At 44.3% G+C, this 13,491-nt stretch overlaps 1 protein-coding gene across 1 annotated transcript; it reads right to left on the reverse strand.

Annotated features, from left to right (window-relative positions):
• Positions 1-4,057: 4,057 nt before the first annotated feature.
• On the reverse strand, positions 4,058-11,660 carry EDN1 (endothelin 1). The gene is made up of 5 exons (XM_035125325.2): positions 11,421-11,660; positions 9,404-9,566; positions 7,571-7,717; positions 6,817-6,924; positions 4,058-5,654 (listed from the first exon to the last, which is right to left on the reverse strand). Exons 1-5 carry the CDS (start codon positions 11,470-11,472, stop codon positions 5,513-5,515), a joined length of 612 nt encoding a protein of 203 aa, XP_034981216.1. The 5' UTR covers positions 11,473-11,660; the 3' UTR covers positions 4,058-5,512.
• Positions 11,661-13,491: the final 1,831 nt, after the last annotated feature.

The raw sequence follows: 13,491 nt of genomic DNA on the forward strand, positions 1-13,491 counted from the left end.
TTTCCATCTCAAGCATCAAATCCCCTGAGCTAGCTTCGAATGAACACCACACATAGAGTTAGTAATTTCTAGAACAGTTGGCCAATTAAATGATTTTAGCTGATTAATCATCGGGCCTAAATTAATTCAAATCACTTTATTACATTCAGATGTGTTTCCATATTACCAAAATCCAAAGTAAGTGGAGGAGGATGGGGTTTAGATCCTGGAAGAAGTGTAAGATAATCTACACACTGTAATAAACAAGAGGTACCATGCATTGTTACCTGTCCTTAATATTTTATTTCTTCATTTCCTAAATAGAACAGCAACCCACAGCCAAAATCCAGCAACAAATGTATCCCAATAGCTCAGTAGCTTCCCCAATGAGCCAACTTGTTTTGGAGGGGCAATCGTATGACAAGATCTGCTAGGGTGAGCAGTTTAACTGTGCAGCATATCTCTGAATGAGCCAAGAGATTCCTGGTTTAGCTTCTGTCAAATCCCCAATGCTGGTTTAGCTGAGTATATACCTATATAACTTGCTTATCCTAGCTCAGCCAGAACTGCCTAATTCAAGGCTGGCGTAAATCCCCCCAAAAGGGTGAGATGTGACCAGGAATTGAGGATTGAAGATGGATATGCAGTCATGTGACCTGGAAAAAAATGGTAGTGTGAGTTAAACTATTTTAAAGACTTGATTTCCCTCTGACAGGGTTGGGCCTCCTCATCCAGCAGCAGCCTTGGTCCTGAATGGGATTTGGGTCTAACTTTATGCTGGCTTAATTTTCACCAGTTTACTTTACACCAGTTTCTTATGCATAGTTGCTCCCTTAGGTGATTAATCTCCAATTTAAACTGTTTGCAGCCTTAGAATTTACCAAAATGAAAAGATAATTGTAACATAGCAACAGGTTTCCCTTTAAATAAATGTATGCACAACTTGTTTTTTGGTTTAAGTCTAAAGTGGTTTTTTTTTTTGAAAAATTCCATTGATGGAGCTAACCATTAAATGGAGCTAACCATTAAACACAGCCATATATGGCGTTAATATTGGTTTTTCCAGGAACATGACTCAAGATTTTCTTTTTAGATGGGAAAATACCAGTTGACCTATCTTTGTTTTTGTTATATATTTGTTATATATTTTGTTATATATTTGTTATATATTTGTTATATATTTTGTTATATATTTTATCAGCTTCATTCTGTGCATGTTTGGAGGAGGAATGGCTACATTAAGCAAAAAAATATCAGCTATAAAAAGAAACAGCAGATTAACAAGAAAACTATTAATAGTGTCATGACACTGATGATGTCAACCTAGGAGCCAACACCATTAGAGTACACCCATCTATCTCCCCTCACAGAAACAAGAAAAATAAAGATTGTCGAGGATGCACTTATTCACCATAGTCAAAAACACTTGAGCGCACTATCAATGACACTTTCCTTATGACTTGGAGGGAAGATTTTGCTGGACTGAGCCAACTGCAATTTAGGAACATCCAGTGCTTTTTCTTCTTCTTCTTAAAATGTTTAGGGGTACTCTCATTTTCCTACTCATGTTGAAAATACTGCCCCTCAATGAGGCCAAACTTAGATTCACAAAATGTTTAGGGGTGTGCGTCCTACCAAAGAGAAAAAAAGCACTGGGAACATCACAAGAGCATCACATGGGCCGTGCCGTGCCATAATTTGGATTACTCCAACTTTGTTTGGATAAATTAAGCCCAAATCCTGTCAAACCAGTGTAAAATAGCACCAATAATTTCGCGAGCTAGGCACAGCCTCCCCTAAATGCATGCCAAATCTCACCTGAATTGCAAGAGTTGCATTTGGATTGCTGGCAATGTCGGGGTAATGGAAGAAAGGAATGAAGAGCGGGGGGAGGGGAACTCTGCCAGGTGCAGCTTCTCCCTTCACCACAGCGCTGTGGTGAGGAAAGTCTCTCCTGCTGAAATGGCCCATGAGATAGTAGAGAAAGCTGTCACAGTCTGGGCCTCCTTTCCTCTCACGCCTTCCCATTCCCTCAGGCAATGGGTTCCATTACTTCCTCAGCATGCTTCTAGTCCCCTGCTAGGCTGCTCACTTGCTTCACCTCATGGAACATAGTCAACTTCCTGCCAAGGCCTTCCTTCCTTCCTTCCAGCCTTTTCCAGACTGCAGGTGTAACGGTGAGAAAGGCCACACCTGTTTGAATTCTGACCTTCAAGGGGCTGTTAAAGGAGAAAAAGGAGGGAAAGCAAGAATGCAGAAAAAGAGAGGAGGGAGAACTTGGGGAAGGGTCGTAGCTCAGCGAGAGAGCATCTGTTTGGCATGTGGAAGGTTCCAGGTTCAAGTTCCAGCATCTCCGAGTAAGACTGGGAATTCCCCCTCAGAAATTCTGGAGTGCTGCTGCCAGTCAGAGTAGGCAGTGCTGACTTAGAAGGGCCAATGGTTAGACTCAGTATCAGCCAACTTCCTCTATGCATCTCCCTGCCACTGGCGACGCAGATAGGCGGGGAGGCAGGCAGTTGTGCCCTGCAGCCCAGCAGATTGTTATTTTTATTTATTTGTTTATTTGAGAAAATGTATATTCTGCTTACTTGAAAGTAGACATCTTAAGCAGTTTACAAAGGACAAGCTCAAATGTTTGTTTAAAATAAAATACTGATAAAAGCCAGTAAGTTAAATAGATATAAAATCAGCCACTTTAAAGCAATTATATCTAGTACAATTTAAGTATGTTAAAATCACATGCCCAGGTAGGCCTACTGAAAGAAAAAAGTTTTTAACTGAGCACCAGAAACAATACAGCAAAAGCATCTGTCTAATTATCTCTGCAGGGTGATTCTGGGTTTTGGATTCCACAGCAAGATAGGGCAAACATGCTGGCTATTTTTATACTTAAACTTTGCATATATATTTTTGAAGCTCATTTGTTTGTTATTTATTTGTTATTTTGCAGGTAAGGTCGGTTGCTGAAAAGGAAGAGTGGGTCAAGGGAGGAGCTTGCTACTCCCGAAAGAGGTCACTAAATCCTATACCCAGAGATAGCTGGAGGAACTGTAACTGAAAACCTTTTAAAATTATATTTTTGTAACAATAATAAAAAGGGATCTTTTAATTTTTTAAACTAAAAATACTGAATCTTGCACTGTAATTAACGGTAATTAAAGGCACAGGTTAATCAAAGGCTGGGCTGCAACTCTCCAACAGACAGGGACGTTATTATTATTTTATTATCGTTTATTATTTATACCCGCCCATCTGGCTAGGTTTCCCCCGCCACTCTAGGCGGCTACCAACAAATACCAAAATACATTAAAATATCACAGATTAAAAACTTCCCTAAACAGGGCTGCCTTTAGGTGTTTTCTAGGTGTTTTCTAAATGTCAGGTAGTTGTTTATCTCCTTGACCTCCGATGGGAGGGCGTTCCACAGGGCAGGCGCCACTACCGAAAAGGCCCTCTGCCTGGTTCCCTGTAGCTTTGCTTCTCACAATTGGGAGCTCAATAGCATCTTTGCATTATTGCTCTGGTATAGTTGGAAATACACTAGCCTGGAAAGTAGCACTGAGCAAGAGAACCCAGTAACATTGATTCTGCTGATAATTTGTATTACAGACTGATGTTCAGTACAGACAAAATGTAGTATCAACTGATAATTTCTATTGCTTTAGAGCAGGCATCCCCAAACTTTGGCCCTCCAGATGTTTTGGACTACAATTCCCATCTTCCCCGACCACTGGTCCTGCTGGCTAGGGATCATGGGAGTTGTAGGCCAAAGCATCTGGAGGGCCACAGTTTGGGGGTGCCTGCTTTAGAGGAACAGGGAACCTTTAGCTCTCCATCATCTCTGACCACTGGCCACACTGGCTGGGACTTATAGGAGTTGTAGTCCAGCAACGCCTAAGGTTCCAGCCCTAGTTTAGAAAAAAGAGAAGTGACCTGAAAATAACTCAACACTTCTGTGTTGTGAAAAAGTTTGCCTGTTTTTCTACACAAACTGCTGTTAAAGGCAGAAGAGCATCCCACACTATCCACCCCACCCCCACCCCGATCATTGCCAAGCCTCCCAATTCTTGACACAGAGCAAAGGTTTTGCTATTAAGAGAACACACTGTGTCCCTCAACTCCTGGAATGAACCTTGTAGTGTCTATAATGAAGCTAAATCACCACCATGAAGAAAGTCCAATACAGTAGTTAAAAATATTTATTTCTTATATGTTTACCTTAACAGACATAAGGCATTTCCCCCAATTTCATACAGAAATACATAAGACATGCATAGACCAATATGGCCTGTTTCAATGAATATTCAACATGGTGAATATAATGTCAGTTTCATGAGTATAAATACTGTACAATATATAGATTTAAAAATATGTCACATCATACAAAATTACAATCCAGACCTTATTCAGCAAATTGTCATATAGATAAACCCACTGCTATGAACATCCACTGCTTTCTCGTCTTATTTTTAAGCCACCTGCTGCCATACAGACTTTCATTTCAAGAGATCACGCCAGTGCAGCATCTTATTAGGATATCAGTTATCCCCATCTCCACATTACACTAAATGCTGCCCGATCTCCTCTTGCATTGAGTGTTCATGCAGTTTATTGTGTTAAGCTGAACTTCATTTCTGCCAAGCTTGTGTACATCAACCCCAAGCTTGCTTATCTGAGGCTGCAATCTTGTACACACTTACCAGAGAGCAAGTCCCATTGAGCTCAATAGGAGTTGCTTCCAAGTTAAGACATAGGATTGCGCTGCAAAAGCAGAAAGCCAGTGAGATCTACTTCCCAGGAGTTTGTGCCGCCTTTAGGGGGGGGCCTGTTAAGTTTCTTTCCTTTGGAGTGTAGAAGACCATTTTTATCCACAGCCTTGAAAGTTCAGAAGGAACAAAATGGCGAGCTACTGGCATTTATGAATGATTAAAAAAATAAGAGGTTGTAACAGATGCTTGAAGGTCACACAAAAAAGTTATAACAATACTTCGGCAAGAGTGCAATATAAGAGCATTTGAGGTAGAGTTGTTATGTAGGATGTGTGTCCTGATCAAAGTAGCACAGTCATTTTCCATTTTAATTTAAGTCAGAACGTTGCAAGTCTTCTCTTTCAGATCTTGACCTCTTCATTTCTGATTTTCTTGATCCCAAAAGAGCTTGCGTTATATGTTAAGAGAAGCCTGCCAGACCAAATAAGATCACTGCTTCAGTTTTACCCTCTCTTAAGAAATGGGGCCCATATTTGCCCTTTCTGCATCTGTCAGCCCACCGAAAAAGAAAACCAGTTGAAGGGGTGTTTTTTGACCCAACCCATTCAATGGAATTCCAAGAAGATGGCAGTATTTAACTGCTTTGTCATCTGTCCAAAGGGAAGATTTATTTGGGCCCTCCTCTACTTTCAGAGAGTTAATATTTAGAACAACACTCCTTGATCTTTTCCTGGAGTGGAATGTTAAGAAGTCAAAACAGAGCTTCGGCAATGCTTTGTCAGTAATTCGTGATGACTCGAGGATTAGGGTTGGTGATCTTTCCACTAAGACGTCGTCTTCAGGCTTTCCCAAATATTTTGCTTTTGATATGTTCGGTTATGCTTCAGCTGCTTTGGTTTGTGCAGCCTGCTCTTCAGTTTGGCAATATTAAAAGATGCTTTGATACTATTACCGATGGCATCTAACCTGCAGAAACAAGAAACCATTAAATTAATTGAGAGAACATACATTCTGATCTTCCTATTCACAAGTAACCCAGATTGTATAGATGCTTGTACGTAGCAATTCTGCTACTTTTTCCTTCCCACCTTTTGAGATGTTAAACAAAACACACATCCACATATTCCTATACCAGGGTTTCCCAAACTTGGATCTCCAGCTGTTTTTGGACTACAACTCCCATCATCCCTTGCTAGCAGGACTAGTGGTTGGGGATGATGGGAATTGTAGTCCAAAAGCAGCTGGAGACCCATTTGGGAAAAACCTGCCCTATACTAATTCAAGTTGATTCAATATAACTCTAAAGGTCTGCCATATTTTATGGCAGGGACCAAAGGAATGGTAGAAGTCTCACTTGCTAAATCCCTGTGCCAGTCTGCAGTTAAAAGCAGCAGCAGTTTCAAAAAGGAAGAATGACAACTAACCCAATTTGCACCTCAATTTTTATTACGAGAATGTGCCTCCATGTACATTCAATGGTGTATATGCAGTATACTTTGGTGCCCATACGTAGAACTCTTTTTGCAGTCATCCACAACCAAGATTAAATTTATTGCGAGGGCTGCATAGGCAGGCATGATTTCTCCCCTGAAGAGACTTAGCACTTTGAAGTGCCAAACCCATTTTGGAAGCAGGATATTTACATAAATTTATTAAATGGGATTACTTTCTGCAAGATAATGCTCAACATTAATCACAAAAGTAAGAGATCAATATGCTTCAGGTAAAGTTAAAAGAGGGAAAAACACCCTTTAGGGTCACTGCCAGTCTCGTCTGTGAGAAAACTTATTTCAGGCACCATATTTGGTGCTTAATTAGATGCTTGCATATGAGCAAAATACATCTGCCAAGTCAGCCTAAAGGCAATTCAACTGAATGCAAATCTATCCGATCCAAGGTCCTGTTCCTAACACTTCCTGGTTTCCATGAAGCAGTCTGTTCCATACAATGAACAAACTGTGTAGGTAACAGTTGGGGAAATGTTATAGTGCAAAGATTCTACCCCAGCTACCAAAGACTTCACTTTTCCCAGATTTTTTAAGAGAACTAAACACAGCTTATACCCTCTTGCACAGACATTTCTTTCACTCAACCCTTTCCCCCACAGGGTATCAAATAACAATCTTACCTTCTCATTTTCTTGCTGTTAGCCAGTTGTCTGAACGCACAATCCAATCCTTTGCACCCTCTATCTTTATGAAGATTTCTCCAGCCTTTCTCTGTGGTGGACTGAGTCCTGTTTATATTTTTAAAAGGAAAGAGCAAAAGAGGTGCAGCTATGAGGACATTTGCATGCTTTACATATCATGAACAATTACATTTCTTTTTTTACCCTAGCTTTTCTCCATACTTGTCAACACTCCAATTTTATCTTGACAAGAACCTAACAGGTATGGCTGAATGGAGATTTGAATCTTACAGTATGTGAGTCCAACACTCTATATGCCACTCTGGTTCTTTGGCTACACTTAAGCTTTTTTATAAAAAAAATTGTGGCCTTTTACACACACACAGGTTTACTGTGTATAGTATACTTATCCTAGTACAGTAATACCTCCGTGAATGTCCGCCTCATCTAGCGTCCATTCCAGTGAATGTCCACAGCAAACCCAGAAGTACTGGAACAGGTTGCTTCTGGGTTTGCCGCTTGTGCATGTGCAGAAGCGCTAAATTGTGTTTCATGCATGCGCAAAAGTGCAAACTGCTCTGCATGCATGCGCAAATGTGGCGCTTTGCCCTGTGTCCTTTTCGGCTAGCGGCTGGGGCTCCGGAACAGATCCCGGTCGCAAAACAAGGTACGACTGTATCTAATAAACTGGAACCTAGCACTCCATTCATTATAGCACAGATGAAAGAGAAGAACAGAACAAACCAAAACGTACCAGTGTTCTTTCCCAGTCTCGCAAAAGCGTGTGCACTTCTTGTCTTTCAGGTTAGCACACTGGCATCTTCCAAGTCTTCCAAGAGGTAAATCTCCCAGTGACCGCCTTGTTCGGGAAGGACTCCCAAGCCCATATGGTACAATTCGCCTGTCATTGGAGGGAGGGGAGAGAGAGAAGAGGGAGAGAACTGTTTAATTTCACTCACAGAAATAAAAGTTAGGAGCATTGATTTAAAAGGACTCTGGCCAGACCATAGGTTGAAACTCGTGTTTGCTAATGACTTCTAACTCATATTTGCATAGGCTGGTGGAAAGAGCAACACCAGTTTGCATTTTAGCAAATGTTAGCTGCCCCAACCGAAACTTGAGGGAACCCATATTTAGGCTGACCCCTAGAGCCACTTTACAAATTTCATTTTCAGGAGCACAATAGTGTGTGACCAAGATAAATTTATGTTTGCAAACGCTGGCATCAAATATGTACACTTGTCAAGGAGACGTCCCTACTTGAAGGCAAAACCCAAGTTTGCTTCTACACACTGTGCGAAACATGTTAAAATTCAGAATTCAGTGTGCTGTGTGAGATGTGTTAAAATTCAAGATTCATTATGCATCTTCATCAGCATGCAATGAGCTCTCTCCCAATTCAAAATACTAATAAGTTGCACCATTCATGTCTATTTAGCAATGAAGCCCTCCTTCCAATTATTACACTATTAAGGCAACTAATTAAAATGCTATTGGCAATGTTAGTGCCAGATGGTGGTTTTTAAAGATACATTTCAGCACACTTATCAATGGTGCTTTTAATTATACAACACAATTCTTTGGACAACAGCATTCCTGGCCTTTCTTTGCTAATCTCTAATGGTGATTAACCATGGTCCTTCTACACATTATGCTGAGCCAGCAAGGAGCCACAGAAAGAATTTTTGACTAGATTCTGTCTTAGCGGAATGTGCTAAAGATATTCCTCCCCCCTCCCTTCTTGGCTACAATCCAGTAACAAATTTCAGTCTAACGCTGCAAAATTATTTTGTTTCTGGGCGAATCAACTCTTTTACCCTACCCCCAATGCACACACAATCCTGAAACCAAGACAATTTAACTGGCTTTAACTTTTTAGCCATTAAGCAGCCTAGTACAAATTCTTTTCAGAAGAATTTAAAATTTGTTTAGGGCCAGGATAGCATGAAAAGCTGGAGTTAGTAAGTATGTTTATTCATAAGCAAGCCTTGTTTCATATAATGAGCCACTACTCGCTTGGAAGTAAAATGCAACCCTCAGCATTCTTCATGTTACTTCAAGTCCTCTGCTGTCATTAAGAAGCGTCCTAGAATACCCTAGGACCTTTTAAAGTTACTTAAATCCCACTGGCTTCAGGGATTGCAGTCGCAATCATTAAGGCTGCAATCCTACACACCTACTTGGGAGTAAGCCCTTTTGGACTTTGTGAGAGTTACATCTGAATCCAATATATTAGTGAAGTGATACGTTCAGAAAGCAATGCCTTGGGTTGTACTATTATTGCACCAACATGAAATGCTTTGGTGCTTAATTGCTTTAAAAAAAATACTTAAGAGCTAATATTATGATATATTTTTTCCGGCTAGAGATAAGCAAAGTTTAAGATACACTTAGCCTTCCGCTTGGTACCAGACTGGTGCTGCGATTAAGGCCCAGGGAGAGCACCAGACAGATGAGCTGGTGGCGTTACTTTAAAGGAGGTATTAGCAGGCTAATTATGCCACAACCGCAAGCAGCAACCTCCCCGCGATGATAATAAAAAAAAACTGCATTAATGGCTTAGTTCCAAGGAGGAGGCAGTACTCACTCGGGAGTGTTGATCCAGATGATGTCCAGGTGGCAGAAATAGACGCACTCCTTATCCATCAGGGAAGAGCAGGAGCAGCGCTTGGACCTGCGCAGCGGCCAGGGGGCGCTCGAAGGCTGCCTTTGGGCGCTCTCGGAGGCGCCGAGGTCAGAGTCTGCAGCAGCTGCAGGAGAGAGAAAGAGGAGCGCATGAGCGGTGCTTGTGCAAAAGGGGAAAGAAGCCACGAGACAGGCAGGCGCTCCTATCGGAGCTGGCCCGGGAGGGAAGGCGCGCTATTCGGAAAGGAGACGGGAGCAGCTGCCATGCCTGGAGGGCGGCTCGCAGGAGACGCTCAGGGCAGCGCAAGGTTTTTATCAGAACACGCGGCGATCGTCGTTACTGGGCTTTCTCCACGTGGCCGATAATAAAGATGCAGCTTTTTTGGCTGGCGTTATTGATCCGATCCAGCAGAGGAAGGGGAAATCTAAGGGGGACGGAGCACAAAGGCTTTTAAACCGGAGTGCTTCTTCTGTTTTATGGCGCCGTGCAAGCTGCTGATGAGTCTTAAATCCATTTCACGCATTGTTGAAGGAACCACAGAGCCGGAGCGGTGGCTGCCTTGGGGATGCCCTCCGAGGGGGCGCACTGCTTCTGGGCGGCCATAGACCCAGTTCATCGCCCCTCCACTCCACTCCACCTCGCTTTCCCTCAACCTCTGATCCTGCGTGACATAGGAACCAACTCCTAGGGGCAGAGGTCCCTTCGCCTCCCTAATAAAATATTTGAGGGGGTTGCCAGGGCCGCCCCAGTTGATGGGCATTGCCATTCATATGCTGTGTGCATGTGGCTTCTTGTGGAGGATCCTGCGGGACAAGACTTACCTGCCCCCCCCCAAGTATTTTATTCAAGTTGGCACCTCTGGAAAAATCGTAACCTAGCCTACTGGAAAGCAATCCTTGTATTCAGTGGGGGCTTATTCCCCAGGATGTCTAGCCTAGGCAGGGTAGGTCGACTCCTTGAATTCATGCAATCGCAACGAGCTCCATTAAACGGTAGGCGAATCGAGAGTCCCTGCGTTTATTCTGAAGATGCTCACTAAAAGGGGAAATGAGATCCTTTAGCATCTTTCGAATAATGTGTGCGCAGCGTAGGTATAGGTATGCTACGGAGGCTAAAACGGAGCCAGAATCAGACAACTTGCGATTTCTAGGCAATGGACGGGTTGTTGTACCTTTTCATTATTATTAGGGTTTACTTCCGAGTAGGCATGGGCAGAGTCAGGCCGCTTGTAAATTTCACCGGCGGCGGGTGCCCCCCAACTGCTCCGGATGTGGAGTTTGTGGGTGTCTTTTCTACGAACGGTTAAGCGTGCCAAAGTCTGTTCAAAGGAATGGGTTTTTAGGAGCACTGAGCTCTGCAAAGGAGTGCGCTAAAGCCAGGATGCCCTTAGTCCGAAATCGCATCCAGGTTACCTCCCCGGGCTCAACATGTCAATGCAGAATTATTCGTAGAGATTAAACGAGGTCGAGAAAATCCACTCGAAGGGATGAGACGGGGCATATAAAAGAAAAACCCTTTAAATAATCGAAGTTTCCCAACCACAAAACCAGTAGCTGCAGAATACTCGCTTACTGTATGCGTGGTGCACATAGCACCAAACATTTATCCGCCATAAGATCGCGTTAACTCTCAGAGGGAGGAATCTGGTTTCAAACCAGCAGCCACTCCGGGTTAACTGCCTTGTGGATCGCAGCCGAGGCGCTCCTTAACACCTTGGCAGCAAGCGAAGCGAAGAAGCCAGCGCTCAGGTAGAAGACGGTGGGCGGTTACCTGGAGAGAGTTTCAGACTAGTGACCTCAGAGCCTTATCGCTCTTCCTCGGCTAGACGCAGTCTACCAGCAAAAGTACACTCTTGACCTAGGCACGCTTGCAGGGGAACTTGGAAAAACGGGAGTGGAGGGGGTAGGAGTAGCATGCATTATCTCCCCCCCCCCCGGTGAAAAAAGAAGAAGAAAGCGCCTTGGATTCCTCAGCTTACCTGTGTGGCTGATCACAAAGAGCAAGGGAAGGATCAGTCGCGTGTAATCCATTCCGACGACTCTTCTGGTAAACCCAAGGCAAGCGAATGGAAATTCTCCTTTAAACCCCGTTTGCTCCCGCAGCAGGTTGCAGGTAGTAGCCGAGCGAATGTGCTTGCTCGCCAAGGATCCAAGGAGGACGAAAGGACTCCGCAATCCGCTAGGCAGCAGTGAGGCTGTGACTCCGTGTTGCAGCGAGGCTCCCTGCGAGCTTCTGCCTGCGCTGGCTCTCGGCGGCTCCTTTTATACCGCACCCCTACAGAGCGGAGTAAACAGCGCTCCTACTTTATTTTATCCCGAGACAATGTTATTGTGTCATTAGTCACCGAGAGGCAACGTGCAGAGCGAGATAAGGGCAGGCTCGGGAGGAAATCGCTGCGAGCTTCTGAGGCAGACGCCGTCTGGCAAGGCAGGGGCAGGGTTGCACAGGAAAATAAATACCCGGACCAGACCTTTCGGAAAGACCGAAATCCCGCGGGCCAAGGGCGCCTCCAGTGCGCCTCCACCAGGGGGCGCACCGCCGCGGCCTCTGGTGGGCTTTGGCCCGCTGCCCGTGCTTAGAAATGGCAGTGGGGTTTCTTTCGGGTCAGGTTTTAAAAGGCGGGAGGGGAGGGAGGCCACGGGAAATTGCCCCCCAATATATGCAAAAGACTACCTTCAATTCTGTGCATGAGTTAGCCTGAGGGAAATAAATCGCCATCATCAGTATCCTAAGCCATTCATTGATTCAGAGGGGGGAGGGGTTTCACTGCGGGGTCCCTCGAGATGTTTCTGGACTCCCCATCATCCCTGACCATTGGCCATGCTGGCTGAGGCTGATGGAGGGCCAGCAAGACCTGGAAGGCCCACCCCTACCCCCTGCATTCATTAGCCACCCTTTTAACATTCGCAGCTTGCAGGGGGGCCTTGAAATGGGGGGGGGGGAGACCTGTGGCCAGTCCCACTGCTATCATGACCAGTGGTCAGGGATTATAGGAGCTGGGCTTATGCAACCTCTGGCAAGCCACAGGTTCCCTACGTTTTTAGTTCATTTCAAGGCTCCAGGTCTACGCATTGCAAACGTGCCTGGGAGTATACAGTTGGATAGTGAAATACTGTAAGAACTTTTTATGTATATATATATATAAAAATAATCTTCCCAGATCAGACAGAAGCTCCATCCAGTCTGGCGCCCTGTTCTCGTCAGTCGCCAAGCAGCTACCCTTGGAAACTCGCAAGAAGGATACAGAGAGGGAGCTATCTTGTCTTGGCTCCAGCATGTAGCAATCCGAGCGACACGGCCTCTGAGTACAGACAGCAATAGTTCCATTTTTAGCTAGCATGGCAAGGGGTGGGGGGTGGGGTCTAATCCCTGTGGATTTGTCTAATCACCTCTTACCAACCAACGACACCAGCTACCACCACTGCCGTTTGTGGTCATGAACTCGTAGAATCGCAGAATTGTAAGAGTTGGGAGGTACTGTGAGGGTCATCTAGTCCAACCCCCGGCAGTGCAGGAATCTTGTGTCCAACGTGGGGCTCGAACCCACAACCCTGAGATTAAGAGCCTCATGCTCTACCAATGGAGCTATCCCAGATCCATAAACTATGGTAACTATGCCTGGTGTGTGTGTGGCGTACTTCCTTTTGCTCATTCTACAAGCAACTTCTTTGTAAAGGAGGAATGAGATGGAGGTAGCAACTGCCCCATTTTCTATGTGTATTCAAGACCAGAGTGTATTAAATCCAAGTCCTTTATAACAGGTGTGGTTCACCTGTGGCCCTTTAGGTGTTATTGGACTCCAGCTCCCAGGAGCCCCAGCTAGTGGTTTCAACAACCATGTGAGTTTTGGGGAGGGTGGGGGGGGGTTCCCCCAGTTCTGGTATATTGCAATGGGAGGTGTTTTAAATTAATGGCAAATGGGCTAAAACACTATTAAACATGCAACTACTTAAGAACATCAGAAAAGTCCTGCTGGATCAGAGCAAAGGACCATTTAGCCCAGCATCCCATTTCTCACAGAGAGAAGCCTTGCAAAGCCTGCAAACAGG

The sequence above is a fragment of the Zootoca vivipara genome, chromosome 8, assembly GCF_963506605.1.
Source record: "Zootoca vivipara chromosome 8, rZooViv1.1, whole genome shotgun sequence".
Classification (NCBI taxonomy): domain Eukaryota; kingdom Metazoa; phylum Chordata; class Lepidosauria; order Squamata; family Lacertidae; genus Zootoca; species Zootoca vivipara.

Bases quoted from the DNA above. Each gene is read 5' to 3' on its own strand.
- EDN1 (XM_035125325.2), bottom strand. From the start codon at position 11,472: ATGGATTACACGCGACTGATCCTTCCCTTGCTCTTTGTGATCAGCCAC. The intron at 9,567-11,420 runs GTAAGCTGAGGA...TCTCTCCTGCAG, and splicing joins CTTTGTGATCAGCCACACAG to CTGCTGCAGACTCTGACCTC. The intron at 5,655-6,816 runs GTAAGATTGTTA...TTGTTTCTGCAG, and splicing joins AACAGCAAGAAAATGAGAAG to GTTAGATGCCATCGGTAATA.